The following is a 19,038-nucleotide window of genomic DNA, read 5'->3' as shown; positions in this document are numbered from 1 at the left end:
CATGGAAGAACTACTGAAAAGTTAAGAGGTTTGGTTCAGGGCAAACAGTTTACTGATCTCACCTTGAGCAAGTGAGCGTCCTGCACGTGACGCGGGGCCTTGATCTTGTAGCCACTAGCACTTCTGATCTTAGTCATCTTCTCCAGCTCCTTTAGTAAATTCTCTTCCTGCCTGCAGGCCTGCGCATCCTGTTCAGAAGCATCCATCACTTGCTGCAAGATAACCAAGACACACACACAATGCATCGGACACCAGACGCAGACACTGATCGCCGCAAGAAACACAAATACAGTTTTACAGAACAATGGCAAACAGTTCAGAAACAGGGGTAATAAGAAAAAGAAAGAAAGAGGAGATAAGAGTCTGGTAAAATAAATTATTATGCTTGGTAAGAGTGACTCGCTGACTCCTGTTTAAAACGCAGAGGTTATATATTCACAGGTCCGAATGAGATGGAAAGATAATCAATGGTCTGTAGCTATGGACCTAAACAAAATGGATTTATTGTCTAATTTTAGTTATTCTCACAATATTCACTCGGGGAGAGACTATGCAAAACTGGGATAGATGGTAACGTCACCAAGTGAAAATTCAGACTCGGTACAAAGTGGCACAGAAACATGTTTAGTGGTAAGTGGATAAAGATGAAATGAAAATGCTACAATTAATTTTTGGTCACCAGAAGAAAAAATATTACAATTTACAGAAACAATTTAAACATTTAGAATAAACAACAAAAGAACAGCAAAGAATGAAATGAAATATAATCCACATAAATAAAATATTTGGAATGATCACAAAATAAGACTGTAAAGACACAACAATTTTTTGGCTTAATATTAAACAAATAAATAAAAACTAATCATACAATAATCAACTGCACAAAAGACATGAGACACAACACCTTTGAAATAAGATGCACACAGCCACTTGGCCCCACAGCCTCGGCCACATAGTTGTTCTTGAGTGCTGGAGACTGCCGATCTGCTACGACAACGTTCCTGCACCCTGCTAGAACCTTCACTACAGTCAGATGCTCACTGTACACCTGCCTGTCTGCTGCTGAAGGCATCACAATGTGAACTGCAAAGGAGTACAAACCTCTCATTGTACACAGACTAGGCCTTCAATGGACACAAAATGGCGAGGGCATGTCTGCCCATCCCAACCAAATATGGTACAGGAGGACCTCACTAAAAGTAAAGTAAAGTAAAGTTTGTCCCACTATACGCCATGTAGGCGTTTGGGGGAGCGGAGGTATAGCTCCTACTCATTCTTTACCTCGGCACCAGATGGGGGCGAGTGGTCAGCATCACACCCTGGCCGGCTTTACCCCCGGGAAAGGACCCCGGTACCCATTGTAGAGGAGGCTGGGTGGGCCCCAGAGCCGGTCTAGACACAGAAGCTAGACCAAAAATCCTCTGCCCCCGTCAGGGATCGAACCCTGATCGCCCAGCCCGTAGCTAGTCACTATACTGACTGAGCTATCCCGGCTCTTCCTCACTAAAAGTTGTCACGTTAATTTAATTACTACACACGGTGGTCAGATATATAGTAGATGACATATGAATTAGACCCTAAATTATACATAGTATTTTTCATATAATATAAGAGGCATCTCTGAAGTTTTATTAAAATCTATCAAAATGTTCAGAGTTCGTACCTACTCTCATACAAGTGTCCTTCAAGCTTTATCAACCGTGTGTTGTGACTCGCATATAGTTCATCTGGCTGTACATCACAAGCACATCAATAAACCATTAACCCTGAAGATAAAGACTGGCCCATAGGATGGGTGTTTAAATACCTTCTTCCCATACTATAAAAATCAAACTGCCTTATCAATACTTAGCGTAAACTCACCAATCAACTTTGATTACTATCAGTAAGGTAGTTTGGGCCTTGTTAAATGTGGACAGACATAATGAAACAATTAGGTAGTTTTCAAAATTTATTTTGGGATGTACCTAAAAATTATATAAAACTATTCTTCATCACAATATTTGTTATTTATACTCCTTACCTTCTGGTTTATCTTTGATGCCGTGTTTCGTCTTCAATCGTCGAATCGCAGCGATAATGTCTATTACAAGCTGAACTTCCTTTTCTACATGCATATCCCTCCATTGGTCCCACTGTAAAACACGAGCAACTCTTGCAAAATATCGCACAATTTACTTTAAGTAAACTGCATGCAAATAGGATAAATTTTACTCAGAATATTCATAATTTCTCATAAACAACAATATGGATGGGCGTCATTTTTGCATAGCCATTTCATGGGTTGGGAAAAGTACCACAAGAAGATTCCTAATATAAAAACAGATAAGACAGTTTACTAACAAGCTATGACCAAAATTCCAGGTCAAATTTGAATCACTTGTGTACATCAAGATACAGTAAAACCACCATTTAAGGTTTTTCTCATAACTTCTGTGTAAAATGTTTTCATTTCCCTACGTTCTGAATACGCCTTCAGATGAAGATTAACCTGGGAGGTCCGAGAGTGTAATTTTACTGTTCACTGTGTTTTTACTCAATGCCCTAAAAAGATGGGCTGATAATCGCTACACTCTAAAACACACCTGCTGAGGTGTCGGATACGGTGCTACCATGATACTTTCACTACGGTGATGGCCGCTGAGGCGGGGCAAATAATGATAGAGCTCCTCTGTTATGAAAGGCATAAAAGGACTCAAGGCATGAAGAGCTGTGTCTAAACAACACAACAACGTCCTGCACGCCATAACAGAAGCCTGTGTGTCTGACGATTTCAAGACCGGCTTTGTCGTCTCCTAGAACGAAAGAAACAAACAATGGAGTTTGGTGGTTAGCATTCATGCTTTGTGATGCCCCAAGTGTGGATAATGGCCATGAGACTAGCTATCCTGAGTTGTTGGTCATTATTTTTCCCATTAACTTCTGACAAATGAAGGAATAAAGCACAAAAAATAAAAATGCTTAGTTCGTTCCACAGATCAACACTTAGTAAAGAGGTAAATGGTGACAAACATTTAAAAAAATTATTATATTACTTTCTCTGCCAATCTCACTAAAATTTTCTTAATACCAGAAACTTTTATTCGTAGTCATTATAATTTACAAGCCACAATGTATTATTTGATAATCAATAAACAGTAAACATTATAAAATGGCATTTAATCAACCCAGTTTGCAATAGTACTGTCCAGATATTTAAATGTAAATACTTTTTAAATAACTCATTACAATTATGATGATGGCTCAGATGTTTAAACATGTATTTACTTACCAAGTAGAAATCACAGAATTCACTATAAACGAATGTCTTCAGGGCTGACGTAGCAATGTGAAGATCAGAACCACTAAGTGCCTCGTTGACCTGTGATACCATATTGGCCAAGCGACTGAGAATCCACTTGTCCAGTTTACTGAGGTAATCTCGGGAACTGTCCAGATCAGAGTCCAAAGCAGTGTGAACTCTTTCAAGACACATTCTAGTGTATTTGCTGGCTTGCCATATCTTGTTGCAGAACAGTCTGTTTGCTACGCACTGTTGTATGTCAAAATTGATGAAATAGCCTGAAATTACACAATCAAGATGAAAATACGCAAGCTGACCCCACTACACTTCATGCATGACAACTACAGAATAAAGGAACAAGGTGTGATAAGTACATCACTTCATGGTACCTGCACCTTGTCGTGGTGGTGGGGCTTGAGTACCTCAGTGACCCCAAGAGCTACTGGTAGGGCCTCCCTAGCCAGATTGGTCGAGGGGAAGAGGTCAGACTACGACAGGTACCCTGGTCCTCCAGGTTGGAGGTTGGTCGCAAGGCTAACAACCTTGCACCGTAAAAAGGAAGATGTTTCGAAACCTCAATCAAAGCCTCGGACAGACGTCCTAACAGAGGACCGAATGGAAGAGGAGAATTGAGGTCATGGACCGGAGAGCCATAGAAGAAGTGATAAGTAGCCTACGTATATCTGTGCTTATATGTGTGTGTACATGGTACATAATTATGTGTATGTATGTTTTATTAATATTATTGTTGTCTTCTGATTCCCAATAATTCTTCCACTTCTCTCTCTGCTGCTGCATCCTGGATTCCATTAAATTCTTGGTCTTACTCCTTCTAGTGGGGTCCATTAGAGCAGTTGGACAAACTTTTGTCTCTCATTCTTTGAAAGTGTACATATCGTATGGTTTTGTTGTTGTATCATACGAGATGCGATCGGAAAGTTTCAAGACTGTGTCAATAGAGGGCGAACCGGATGTAGTACGAGCTTCTGCCTTTAGGGGGTGCGGCCTACATTCATAGTGAATCAGTGTGCCAGCCGGCATCATCGAATTAGCATTTGTTTCTTAGTTACGGGCGTTTTGGTAGTGCATTACACCGACCCTCCTGCGATTTCGGAATGGCGTGTGCATCAAATTTTGCCAAAGACTCGCCAAAACGGCTACGGAAACCTATGAAATGCTAAAGCAAGCATTTGGGGAGTCCGCAATGGGTCGTGCACAAACTTTTGTGTGGCATTCACGTTTTAAAAATGGCCGAACCTCTGTCGATGATGACGAGTGTTCTGGACGACCATCTTCGAGCACAACGCCCGAAAATGTTACGAAGATTCGGCAGGCCATTCACGAAGATCGACGTCGTACCATCAACGACTTGTGCGCCATTGTTGGGATAGGCTATGGGACCTGTCAGCTGATTCTAAAGGAAGAACTCCACATGCGACACATCATGACAACGCGCCAGTGCACACCGCCCTCAAAGTTCAGCAGTTTTTGGCCTCAAACACCATGGCCGTCATCCCGCACCCTCCTTATTCGCCGGATTTAGCTCCGTGCGACTTCTCCCTCTTCCCAAAGATGAAAATTCAGCTAAAGGGAAGGAGATTTGAGACGATAGAAGAGATTCAGGCAGAATCGCAGATGGTGCTTGACAGGCTGACAAAGAAAGATTTCCAGGGATGCTTCCAGGCTTGGCAGCGGGGCTGGGATCGTTGTGTTCACTCCCAGGGGAACTACTTCAAGGGTGATGGATGAATTTAATACCTGAGATAAGTGTACGGGTTTTTATAGGCGCAGTCTAGAAACTTTCTGATCGCACCTCATATGTAGAATTCTGCAAACCCATTTATCTCTAATTACATAATTTGGAATTTTAAATTCCTTGATATTCTTGGTGATGATCTAAAAAGATCCTTTCCCACTGCCAATAATTTTTTATTTTTTATTTTATTTTTAAAATACTTTACTTCTAAGTCATCAAAATATGACAGAAGCGTATGAAAACATTAAGGTAAGTATGGAGTAAAAACGATTCACACAATAAGACTGTGAAGTCTTAATCAAGTCTACTCAACAGCAGCAGGGGAGAAATCTCAGTCTACTCCATACAGTTAAGAAGTTAATGTTTCTCTGAGGAATGCGTTTAAACACTAAACTACAATAAATATGAAACAGAAGAAATGTAGCACTGAGATAAGGGAAGAGAAACCATGCATTATTAATGAGAGAAAATCTTAAAATGAGAAACATTAAATGGGAATTTTGTTTCATGTGTTTCCTTTGAATATTTGTACATACTTCTGATATTTGCTGAGCACAGAGTGAATCTAAGAGCATCTGCACCACATTCTTCAATTCCTTTTGGGAACATTTTCTTCTGACCTTCCAAAGTCTTCTCCAGTTCAGATCTGGAGAGAAGCCCAGCATCAAAATTCTTGCGTGCTTGGCGGTTCAGGTCCTGAAAAGAAAATTTATCATCCTGAATGACAATGTAGTTTAAAGCAGCTAGGAAATGTCCATGTTCAACTTCTTTTTCCCACTCCCATGCCAGTCAATTATGGGTAACAGAGGTACAGCGTGATACTTTGTCCATCAAATTAAAATTTCTGTCCAAATAACTCCACTAGCTGTAAGTTACAGAATCTTCATTGAAAACTTGACACAGCTGATCAAGAAATTCATTGAAGACATCTGTCTTCTGGGTTGTTGCGCTGTGTAGTCTGGTCGATGTTAACCAACGTTTCAGAGGTCATACTGCCTCCGTCCAGGCTACACAGCACAACAACCCAGAAGACAGAAATCTTCATACTCACCGCTGTGAAAACCTCAAATCTTACAAGTAATTCATTGCTATTATAAAACATTATATAAACAATTTCTGTATAAGATGGCAAACAAATATCATCATTAAAATATGATCATTAAAAATACTAATAAAAAATCGAGGTGCATGTCTTATTCGGGGATGAGAGATATCTGGATTAAACAAGTGTTAACTGGATAATATGTTAACAATCACGGTAAATATCATAAATATGGCAATATGCACAATCCGAACATTTCACAGTGACTACATACAATGAATTCTTAGTATTTTGTGATCACTTCCTACTAAAAGATGGTCTGACACATTAAATTTTTACTCCATACACATGTGACTGTTCACCCTAGAAGACTTCACTGAAAGTTCTGTTTATTTCAAGTTCAAGAATAAAAACAAAGTTAAAATATCTGTAGAGAATTGTACTGTGTGAATTAAAGCACCAGACTGATAACCGTACCTCCAATGAGATGCCTGCAATAATGTCTTCAGGGAACACAACATTTCCAAGGCTTTTGGACATTTTCCTTCCTTGAGCATCACAAATGATTCCATGGAGCAAGATATTCTGCAAAAGAGGGAAAAACTGTTCAAATCTTGTTACAAAACAAAAGAACGTTAATTTTTATGGAACCAACATGAAAATAACATTTCTGAGAAAACTGCTGTAGTTTATTTTGACGGTCATGGCAAGCGTAAACCAAAACCAAATTCATCTGACCACTTTTAGTACTGACCACAACACCATATTTCACTGAAATCCCTTCAGTAGTTATGGAGATGGGAAAATGCAGACACTCCAGTGCGTAATGCAAATTTTGCCTGTTGTTTTGTATGGGTGTGAAACATGGTCTCTTACTCTCAGGGAGGAACACAGATTGCAGGTGTTTGAGAATCGGGTGTTGAGGAGGATATTTGGGCCTAGGAGAGAAGACGATGGGGCGTGGAGAAAACTGCATAATGATGAGCTTAAAAATCTGTACTCCTCCCCCAGTATTGTCAGGGTGATTAAGTCGAGAAGAATGAGATGGGCTGGGCATGTAGCGCGCATGGATGGGATAAGAGGTGTGCACCGGGTACTGGTTGGGAAACCTGAGGGGAAGAGACATCTGGGGAGACCTAGACGTAGATGGGAGGATAATCTCAGGCGGGATCTATGGGAGATAGGAGATGAAGGAGACTGGATTTTGTTGGCCCAGGACAGGGTCCGGTAGAGGGCTTTGGTTAATTCGGTGATGAACCTTCGGTTTCCGTAAGCCATCTGGTTGGTTGGATCCACTATTTGGGAAGCCTGAGGGGAAGAGACCTCTGGAGAGACCTAGACGTAGATGGGAGGATAATCTCAGGCAGGATCTATGGGAGATAGGAGTTGAAGGAAACTGGATTTTGTTGGCCCAGGACAGGGTCCGGTGGAGGGCTTTGGTTAATTCGGTGATGAACCTTCGGGTTCAGTAAGCCATCTAGTTAGTTAGTTAGTTAGTTAGTGTGTACTGAAAATGCATCAGCAAAAACTCAGTAATCTTTTTCTAATGAAAGATTTAATTTAAAACAGGATTCATGTTTGAGACTATTTCCTGTTTTTACATACCACATACCTTGAAAGGCAGCTGTCCTGTGAGTTGAGTTCCAAGCATGACCATACGAGCCACCCAGAAGAAAACTATGTCATGGCCAGTCTCCATCAGTGTCAGAGGGTAATACTTCTCAGTCTGAAATTCAAAATTAAAATGATAAAACATTAAAACCAACAATTAACTTCTAACTATGTATCAATGTAAAGAATGAAGTTTCAGTTAAAAATCTGAGGATGTGCTTATTATTACTTGTATCTTTACCAATTAAACAAGAGCGAAAATATGTATTCCAATCTGACGTGTAAACTTTTCAAATGCATTTTTAGTGATGCTGTATACCGAATTAGCATTGCTGTTCATTTACTAATGATGCAAATCCAATTGTACAAAGTAAATCATGCAATATATTAATAAAGCATTGAGCCATAAGAAATTCTTTCTGATCAAGTCAACATTTCTTCTTCATGCAGCAGCTGTGCTGTTTAACATTGTACAAAAAATTGCTATACCAACCACGTGTATTTTTCAAAGATCTACTACCATATATCATTGTATGACACTATATTAAGTGGCACTAATGTCATTCCCACCTCACAAGTTTAAGCATCTGCCACGGTAGTAAAACTGACTGCAGGAAATTGAAAAGCACGCATTTACCGTAGCCTCCAATGACACAATATCTACATGAAGTTTCATAAAAATCTGTCCTGCAGTTGAGTTAAATTATGAGGTCATACAAGCATTATATGCATAAATTTCGTGTAATCCGTGCAAAGAATTAATAATAATTAAAACAGCAATAAAAGGTCTGCTTCCCTGCTACGAAAAAACTGTGACCACCTCACACCTTTTCTGGCCAGCCCAGTGCAGAAAATGGGAAGAGGGCTGAGGAGAACCACGTGTCGAGAACATCATCATCTTGGCGCACCCTCAAGATGTCAGACTCCAGGACATTGAGCTTGGTGGCAGCCTTCTTGACTGCTTCATTAATGTTACGAGCTGCCACCCACAGTGTGGACTGCAAGTTCACGATGCTTGAACACTCATACACCGGTATCTGATGGCCCCACCACAGCTGACGAGACACACACCAGTCCCTGCAAATTTGAGACATGACTAAATATCGAAGACAGCAGAATGTGTCTGGATCATTCCCTTCACACGTGACACAGTGACATATTCCTGATATTCAAATCTTATGTAATACATAAAAACCATAGTATATGTTTATCGCCAGAATGGTAATATAATATAGCCAAAAATCCTTTAAAGCTATAGCAAATTTCAGGTATTTGAAACAAAATCAAATCAAAATGACTGATAATCATGACATTATGAAGATATCAAATCTAAAACTTCTTTACGATGGTGAAGAGTCCGGAGATAGGGATTAGCTCTATCTAGTGGGCCCAACCGTGTAGGAACCTGAAGACGGAGATAGAGTCCCATCTCCGAAACGTCGTTTTTACATTTTATATTTACTAGACGATGGATAATATCCAAGAAAGGTCCAGAGATAGGGATTAGCTCTATCTAGTGGGCCCAACTGTGTAGGAACCTGAAGACGGAGATAGAGTCCCATCTCCGAAACGTCGTTTTTACATTTTATATTTACTAGACAATGGATAATATCCAAGAAAGGTCCGGAGATAGGGATTAGCTCTATCTAGTGGGCCCAACTGTGTAGGAACCTGAAGACGGAGATAGAGTCCCATCTCCGAAACGTCGTTTTTACATTTTATATTTACTAGACGATGGATAATATCCAAGAAAGGTCCGGAGATAGGGATTAGCTCTATCTAGTGGGCCCAACTGTGTAGGAACCTGAAGACGGAGATAGAGTCCCATCTCCGAAACGTCGTTTTTACATTTTATATTTACTAGACGATGGATAATATCCAAGAAAGGTCCGGAGATAGGGATTAGCTCTATCTAGTGGGCCCAACTGTGTAGGAACCTGAAGACGGAGATAGAGTCCCATCTCCGAAACGTCGTTTTTACATTTTATATTTACTAGACGATGGATAATATCCAAGAAAGGTCCGGAGATAGGGATTAGCTCTATCTAGTGGGCCCAACTGTGTAGGAACCTGAAGACGGAGATAGAGTCCCATCTCCGAAACGTCGTTTTTACATTTTATATTTACTAGACGATGGATAATATCCAAGAAAGGTCCGGAGATAGGGATTAGCTCTATCTAGTGGGCCCAACTGTGTAGGAACCTGAAGACGGAGATAGAGTCCCATCTCCGAAACGTCGTTTTTACGTTTTATATTTACTAGACGATGGATAATATCCAAAAATTTTATTCAATTGACATTATGAAGAGACTAAATTTTGGAAGTATCTGCCACCACTTGTTTAAAAATCTTTTATCTTACTATAATTTTACTATCACTGTACCAACTGCAGAGCTTAAATAACACAGAATGAAACATCAATATAATTATAAGGAGTGATCTGGTAATGCCAGGGTGGAAAGCAGTCAAGTTTGCATACCCCTAACAGGAAGTTCCAGAAAGAACTTTAAATGATAAGAACAAGGAGGCATTAGTGAGTGAGTACATATACACATAACAAATTACTTGTCCTCCTTTCTTAGTGCATAAATTATGAGTACACAGATACAGATTTCCACTAAATGAAAGTTGGCAGACTATCAAAATCTGCTAATTTTAAAATGAAAAATTTTGTTGTTTACAGAACCAGAATCTGAATGAAGTTCAAAATTCATGAGATATGAATGCACACACTAACAAAGGACACCATACTACAGACTTTCCTTACAAAATAAACTTGCCAAATTTGTTGCTATATCTGTAACAATCTCAACTTTTATTCAAGAGGCACCCAACATAATAGAACAAGAATTAAAAATTTAATTATTCGTGTTTTTTTCCGTCTAATCACAATTGTATATAAATAAAATTATACATAAGATATTAAAATATCATTTACATATTTGGTACAACCACCTTTCACCTACTCTCTCTATAAGTGATCAGTATTGATCCAGTTCTCCTCGGATACGTTAGTACTTCTGAATACCTTCAAGACATATCTACGCTCTTCCTAGGTATGTTCATTTTTACATTTTACATTCCATTTTTATTTATTTTCACCTTATTACATTTTGTATTCTATACTCGTTCTTTCAAGTTCAGTAATATTTAAAAATATTTTAAATTATTTACGTTACAGGCCAATGTTAAACCACTATCACTTCAAAATATACCCTCACTCCAATGAATTTGGAAGTAAACATCATCAGAAGTTACACAACAACAGTAATTAAGTTTTAGTTTATAAGATTATAATTTTTAACTTTACACCTGAAGATGGTTCAATGTAACCGAAACATGTAGTAAAAAGATGTACCAAATATGTAAATGATATTTTAATATCTTATGTATAATTTTATTTATATACAATTGTGATTAGACGGAAAAAAACACGAATAATTAAATTTTAATTCACAATATGACGCAATTATATCAACTTAAGAATTAAAAAATAAAAAATCATGTCACAATTCATACCAAGGACGCTACACAGTAAGTAACAAACCTCACATCACTCAGCCAAGTGTACCAAGTCTTCTCAAAGACGGCTGGATCAATCCTTAGATCTCCTTCTTGCACTGCTTCAAGAGCCTGATGAGCCATTTCTTTAGAATTAATAAACCTGAAAAATCAAATCAAAATATTCAGTTAATCAAATGGTGTGTTAATTGTTTATACTTGATTCTGGCATAAGAAAATTTTCAATGCAGTTCAAGTGGTAATATCACAGATTAGTAAAGGCACAAGTCACCCAAGTGATATTAAGATGTGGCAAACATTAAGGCTTTGACGGGACGTTCTTTTGTTAAATCTAATGTGGTACCGCCTGATTCGACTTCTAATGGTTAAGTGAAGTGTTTTCTTCGCGGTACGGTCTGGATTCGTAAATATTATGAAGACGAGCTTCGGCTTCAAAGGGTTAACCAGCTGATTTTCGTAATGGTGAGGTGTAGTGTTTTCTTCGCGGTACGGTCTGGATTCGTAAATATTATGAAGACGAGCTTCGGCTTCAAAGGGTTAACCAGCTGATTTTCGTAATGGTGAGGTGTAGTGTTTTCTTCGCGGTACGATCTGGATTCGTAAATATTATGAAGACGAGCTTCGGCTTCAAAGGGTTAACCAGCTGATTTTCGTAATGGTGAGGTGTAGTGTTTTCTTCGCGGTACGGACTGAATTCATGAATAATATTCAGACGATCTTCAAAGGGTTAACATTACTAAAGTAATAACAAACTATTAGCAGGAAAAGTACTAACAAGAATGAACACTTACCACTGAGGCTTCAGCAACAGCTCCACCACATCACCTGATCTGCTGCAAAATGGAACCTGCATTGTGTGGTCACGCTTCCCTCTCAGTAGACCCCGTGCATCCAACTGCTCCATTATGCATTTCCTTGCATCAAACCTCTTCATGTTCTGGAAACGATCAATTCATTTCTTCCTGATACCTCACCCCCACATCTGAAACTCTTAAAAATGCTCTTATTTCATACTGACTTGTAGATTTAATTCAGCTATACCAACTGAATAAGGTACACGCCACCAAGTAATAGAAGATGCAAGCTTGGTCTTCAATTGTAAGCGAGTGTCGGTGAGGGGAAAGGAACAAGGGATGATAACAGTTAATTACTATAAGGTCTGCAAACATCAACTCTCGATGCCAACTGTAAATGACAGTGCACCTGTCCTGATGCATGAACATAAGGCAATATTTACCTCATCTGAAATGGCATTTACTAAAGGTCAAACCTGCAGAATCATGCTGACTGAACATAATGTCAAATTCAAGACTTTGTACTATCCCAGCATTGCATTCACCTGAATGTTGTATTCATTTCATGTCTGTACTAATCACACCCAGCATAATCCCTTCATAAATTTTGAGATTTTGTAATAGTCCAGCCTCTGAAACGCAATATAGGCTGTACAGGCTGGATAAGGAACTGTTTGATGCAAATATTAAGAGTATAGTGAAACTAATTCCTCCTGATAAAAGGCCCCTGTACTTGAAATATCATCAATAATACCAATAAACTTCAATGCCAAACTTCGGAAAACTTTAAATGGAAAAATTCTATGGTTACTGAAAAACAAAAAAATTGACAATGAATATATATATATATATATATATATATATATACATACATACATAAAAGAAAGGAAATCAAGAGTTTCACTGCACATATATCATTACGATTTTCAAGAAAAATGGTGGATTCAATTATCATTCCTTCTCAAAACATCAATTTAGGAAGTTTTGTTTGTATGATTTATTTAAGGCATATGACAAGATATTTAATCAAAATCCATTCAACAAATGCAGCTTTCATACATCATACAAAAGTAATAGTACGTTTATACACTTTCACAAAAGTGTTTTGTAACATTTAACAATCAACATATGTAATACTCACAGTGAATACACCACACTTTTCATTCAGCTCTCCTTTTTCATTGATGACAGAAATCATTTCCAAGTTGTGCCTCTTCCCAACCTCAAAATCAACATAATCATGTGCTGGAGTTATCTTAACAGCTCCTGGAAGCAGTTCAATGGTCTTACACATCATTAACTCCAAATGTACGTAGCAAACACATACAGACAGGTTCTGTCTGCCAATTTACGTGTTTTGTATGCAACACTACCAAATATATTTTTATGTTTGGTACTGCAGATCTCCGTTAAAAGCTGACATTTAATTTTGTTGAAGTGGCTAGTATACCCTCTACATTACACTAAAATTTAAATTTATGAAATTTCTCAAAAACAACTCATTGTACAAAACACTACCAAAAGATATACATAATACAGAATATCATTAAGTAAGACTTGAGGTTCTCACAGCGGTGAGTATGAAGATATCCGTCTTCTGGGTTATTGCGCTGTGTAGTCTGGTCGATGTTAACCAATGTTTCAGAGGTCACACTGCCTCCGTCATCAGGGCGATGAATATGCCAATAGGGTGTGAGGAGCTGGCCTATAAATCCAGCTCCTCACACCCTATTGGCATATTCATCGCCCTGATGATGGAGGCAGTGTGACCTCTGAAACGTTGGTTAACATCGACCAGACTACACAGCGCAATAACCCAGAAGACGGATATCTTCAATATCATTAAGGTCCACACTGATGCTATATAATTTGACTATTTTGTTAAATAAATAAAATTAAACTCTGCACATCCCACGTGAAACACTTTTTTGGTACAGTGTTCATTAAATAAAACACAGAGAAGAAATAACTGTTGCTTTTTGTACAGTTCTCCACAGTTCCACTTCTTTCTCTCAAAAGTAGAATATGAATGTAGATTTAGTAACTCAACTGTTGAAGAACTCTCCCTGAACAGTGATCAGGAAGAATCCGTGTGTTCCATGTCCATTAGAAGGGACAGGCAAGGGGATCACAAGGGTAGCAGATAAGAAAGCATAGTGTCCATACTATAAACATTACTTCCTGGCTACTGTAGATGCATTGCATAAATACTGATCACAGTGCAGATCATAGTGAATGCATTTTAGAAAAATTTACTCTCCACACTGAAGCTTACCTTCACTCTCATTTAATTCCAAATCCGTAGCTAAAGCGCACATTTAACTCTTCATAAACATAAATGAAGTGAAACTATGAGTGGTTGCTCAACCTTATTTTCAAAACACAAACATTAAAACCTCCTTTGTAAGTATTTTTCAAAACACAAAAATAAAAATTTAATGCGCCTCACTACAATCATTCATGAATTAACATCATCCAATAAAAAATATTTTTTGAAGTCACCTGTTCCCAGATTTGGATCAACAAAATCGTCACAGATAATAGGAATTCTCTCCTCTCGGAAAGGATGCCAAACATGTTCTCCAATCACATTCTTGTACCTTTCGTCAAGAGGATGCACAGCGACCGCTGTGTCCCCCAGCATTGTCTCCACCCGTGTTGTGGAAACTACAATTTCTCCATCTGGAACCAGCCACATGCAGTAAATAAAGCAACAATATCAACATATGAGGAACATTTCAGTAGGGCCCTCTGCTCCTCTCTATCCGGTACCTCATTCGTTGCTCCTCCAGCTCTTAAATAGTGTTCTCGGTGCAGTCTGACCGTTGCCCAACATTTCCTATATAACCACCTCCCATCACATTTTTAACACTCCTGATCAAATGAATAATCTTAATAATTAGAAAACCTTTCTACCGACACATAACGCCCACACCCAAAAGAAAATACCAGAAAATTGTAATAATTCACTGGTGGTGATGTCAAATGGTGTTGTTACCACAACAATCTCTCCAATTCACTCCACTGTGGGAACGGGCCACAACCTTTGTGATTACAGAAGCTCTCATAATATTATTAAGAATATTTATTAACAGCTGGCAAAACAAAGGAATAAATACCTCTGTCACATAGTTTGTATGCAAAGTCAGTAAGAACACCAAACTCCACGGGTTCTAAATGGCCAGGGACTTCAATTGCTGTAGCTCCAATTACTTGCTTAAAGTTGACTTCTATATCAGAGATTGCTGACTGCAAAACACAGGACCAGTTCACAAGGGAGTTGGCTCGATAGATGAGATCAGCATCAAAGAGACGGATGAAAGCTTCTGTAACAGCTGCTGACTGCACCTACACAAAATTAGGTTGAATTAGTGTTGGTACCTGCACCTTGTCGTGGTATGGGGCTTGAGTACCTCAGTGACCCCAAGAGCTACTGGTAGGGTCTCCCAAGCCAGATTGGTCAAGGGGGAGAGGTCAGACTAAGACAGATACCCTGGTCCTCCAGGTTGGGGGTTGGTCGCAAGGCTAACAACCTTGCACCGTAAAAAGGAAGATGTTTCGAAACCTCGATCAAAGCCTCGGACAGACGGACCGAATGGAAGAGGAAAATTGAGGAGGCCATGGACCGAATACGGACCAGAGAGTCATAGAATAAAAAAGTGTTGCATGACTGGAAATTTATACAATAATGACGACAATTATGCATTGGAAAGAATATTGAAGTAAACGGTCAGGATAGTCAGTCTCTGGGCCATGATTTGAACCTGGGACTCCTGAAATATGAAGGAGTTCTAACCACTCAGTTATGACATTCAGGGTAAAACTAAGGTAATAGTGAATAGCATTCAAATAGTTCTTACAGAAATAGTTGTGAATGTGAATAGGACTGAACCTATATTCAGTGGTAGGTTTTGGTATTAATGATGTTGAAGTTTCAGTTTGTTTAATGAGGATTTTCAATACATATTTATACTACAGGTACATAATCCATAAACACCAGTTACTCCTGGAAAATTATTAGATGAAAGTCACACTAGAATGATTAAGGAAACATTTATGTTAAATGGAACATTCCAGAATGAATCAAAAGCAGGAATAACATAACATCAGGCAGCTTAGTTCAAGCTGTAATGAATCAGACTTTTATTCAGGAGGTACTGTGTTTGAATCTTGACTGGTGTCCCATGGTTTTATCTAGTCTTTAGAAATATGCTACTATTATTGCTCCTTCCCATTCACCACACATAAACACCATTTCATGTAATTCTATACATAATTACATATGCAGCATAGTTAACTCTCCTATGCAAGAATTATCAGGCTGTTCAATAAAATCTGTATGCAAAGACCAGCTACCCTGACTGAAGTTTATCATGGTTTTATTTGGTCCCTCCAGGCAAATGTTGGGATAGTACCACAAATCATATTCTTTCCAATTCATTACTCACTAATCTTCTCATAATTTAATGCCACAAAATCTACAAAGCAACCAAGAACATAACAATAATCAGTGGATTATCACCTACTGGGTCCATTGTAAACATTTCCCTCGACCAGTCCAATGACAGCCCGAGCCTCCTGAACTGCTCGGTGATAATGCTCCCCTTGTCTTCCTTCCACCTCCAGATCTCTTCCACAAGCTTGGCACGGCCAATATCGTGTCTCGTCAACTTCTTCTCCTGCCACAGTTTTTTCTCAACTACCACCTGTGTGGCTATACCAGCATGGTCCATACCAGGAATCCAGACAACTGAACAGCCCAACATTCTGTGCCTGAAAAATATCAGAAACTGATAATGAACAACATTGTGAATTGTACTACAGAAAAATAGAGATTTCCTTGTTTACCTGTTAAATAGTTACTTTCAGTGAGATTGTGTCTATCATCAGAGTAGAGTAGAGTAGAGTAGAGTTTATTTACATTCCATAGATCCTTCTTAGGACTCAACCAAAGGATGTAGAACATGTCATTTCATACAATATACATACACTTCACAACTTTCAACACAAGTACAAGAACGTATTTCACATATCAATGTACATAAATTTCAGATTCTGCAATACAAGTATGAAAAATAATTTTACAAAATTAATATACATAAACCTCAGAATTTTAAATATAAATACAAAACTTGCTTTACATATACATAGATTATGGATATAAAGCTTAAACATTTTCAGCAGAGATGAAATCATCTACAGAATAGAAGGAGTGAGTAAAGAGGTAATCTTTCAATGCAGGCTTGAATACCTTTAGATCATAATTTAGACTTTTAATTGTTGGTGGAAGATTATTAAACAACTTGATACCTGTATAGTACACTCTTTTCCGATATTTAGTAAAGTTAGCATTTGGCACATACAGATCATGTTTACGTCTTGTATTTAAATTATGTACATCTGTATTTCTTTTAAATTTATCCATGTTTTCCACCACAAATGATAGCAAGCAGGAGAGGGTGATAATATATCATGAACTGGGTGAGAAGTGGCCACAGCCTGATTCCAGGTATTATATCAGGGACTGAGAAAAATCATGTGTGTTTCACTATCTGTACACTGATCTCTTTCTGAAAGCCTGTTTACCCATGTCCTGTGTAACACATCTTTAAACTTCTTTACCCACTGTTGGACTGATTATATATGACAAAATAAACCAATAAATAAAACTACCAATGAAACACAAATTTAGATGATCTAATCACATATTTAGACAAAGAATCAAATGACCTTCCTTCATTCATCTTGTTAAACACACACTCAAAAAATTTACTAGACCCTTACACATAAGGCTCCAGGGTTACTGTGAGGAAACATGATGAATAGTAGTTAGCAGGAATCATTCATCAGACTGTGAAAGCAAGTGATGATGTGCAGATGAATTTATGTTATGTTTGAGGCTGGTGAAATGGACAGCAATGAGAAATAGAGAAATGTATGGTATACTTTGTTTACAAAACACTGCAGACTGTAGACACTGGTCTACAAGGGCACAATTTCAAAGTACTATATAGAACTTACCTCTAAAGGCATGACATCCTGCAATTTTTCCTATGTACTAAGCACACATATTCACTACACACAGACAATATACAACAGCCAAAAAGGAATTTTTCTTTCCAGAAACCATTCTATACGTAGTACCCAAAAATCCATGCTATAGCATCTACAATTACCATCGTGCCAGCACATCCTGTATTGTGCATGTTAAAGCATGACCCAGATGTAAAGTGCCCGTTACATTTGGTGGGGGAAGGACCATACTAAATGATTTTCCAGTATCTGCTGAATTTGGTACAAAATAACCATGCTTCTCCCACCAGCTGTACCAATTACTTTCAACATACTTCGGATTGTATGCTGTTGGGAAGTCTGATCTTGCATCTGGAAAAAGAAATAATTGTAATATAAAGTCATTACATAAGAATGAATTAAAACCAAAATATGGTGCAAGCATATTCATCACATGTTGGCAACAAACGAAAACAGCATACATTTCACAGGCAACAGGTATTAAGTTGCCCATGAAATTCTCCATTGCTATGGGACCAGATTGTTTGTCACCATCACGATAAAGGCCATCGTTCACCACATCAATGCCCGAAAATACCTAACATTTTTATTCAGTTCATACCCTCAAATTTATTTCTCCAAAATGAATTTAAATATCCTTTGGTCACCTAAGTGGCTTCTAACCACAAGATTTAATAGTCAAAACAATGTATTTATTTCTTGTTTCTTTTCAAACAAAATACTCAGGAGCCTTCCTAAAGACAGCCAGTTAATGAACTTTGGATAGAATCACATGCTTTCTTACCTTTGACAATCTGATTCGTATTTTTAGAGAACCAAATACCACGACCAGCACTGCAATGTCTTATGTGCCAAACAAATCTTCTGTAGACTGGATTAAATAACAAAGAATCATTACATACAATAAAAATAAAAGACTTGGAAATTGTGCCATAATAACGCATTTTTACACTCATTTGACAGATAAAGTTTCTATGCTTTCAGTGTAGAGCGAGC

The 19,038-nt window shown here is 38.2% G+C and overlaps 1 protein-coding gene across 6 annotated transcripts in view; it reads right to left on the bottom strand.

Annotated features, from left to right (window-relative positions):
- Positions 1–19,038, bottom strand: part of LOC110827942 (valine--tRNA ligase) — a 22,192-nt gene extending 3,154 nt beyond the window's left edge. For 5 of the 6 annotated variants that reach the window (XM_022060126.2, XM_022060129.2, XM_022060128.2 and 2 more), the window contains exons 1-17: positions 18,827–19,038; positions 18,186–18,393; positions 16,536–16,782; positions 15,129–15,357; positions 14,512–14,691; positions 13,151–13,275; positions 12,007–12,152; positions 11,241–11,357; positions 8,520–8,769; positions 7,694–7,807; positions 6,559–6,666; positions 5,576–5,735; positions 3,272–3,561; positions 2,586–2,795; positions 2,024–2,135; positions 905–1,083; positions 63–212 (exon numbers count right to left, since the gene is read on the bottom strand). In XM_022060126.2, coding sequence (XP_021915818.1) covers positions 63–212; positions 905–1,083; positions 2,024–2,135; positions 2,586–2,795; positions 3,272–3,561; positions 5,576–5,735; positions 6,559–6,666; positions 7,694–7,807; positions 8,520–8,769; positions 11,241–11,357; positions 12,007–12,152; positions 13,151–13,275; positions 14,512–14,691; positions 15,129–15,357; positions 16,536–16,782; positions 18,186–18,393; positions 18,827–18,998 — 2,997 coding nt within the window. In that variant the 5' untranslated portion in view covers positions 18,999–19,038. Of the gene's footprint in view, positions 1–62; positions 213–904; positions 1,084–2,023; positions 2,136–2,585; positions 2,796–3,271; positions 3,562–5,575; positions 5,736–6,558; positions 6,667–7,693; positions 7,808–8,519; positions 8,770–11,240; positions 11,358–12,006; positions 12,153–13,150; positions 13,276–14,511; positions 14,692–15,128; positions 15,358–16,535; positions 16,783–18,185; positions 18,394–18,643; positions 18,751–18,826 lie in introns of those variants that run through there. The other variant, XM_022060131.2, reaches the window with a different exon arrangement.

The sequence above is a fragment of the Zootermopsis nevadensis genome, unplaced genomic scaffold (genome assembly GCF_977971745.1).
Source record: "Zootermopsis nevadensis isolate Lab colony 2312 unplaced genomic scaffold, Znev_1.0 Znev_ptg000003l, whole genome shotgun sequence".
Lineage (NCBI taxonomy): Eukaryota > Metazoa > Arthropoda > Insecta > Blattodea > Termopsidae > Zootermopsis > Zootermopsis nevadensis.
The sequence above is the reverse complement of the archived record's forward strand: the minus strand, read 5'-3'. Positions and strand labels throughout refer to the sequence as shown.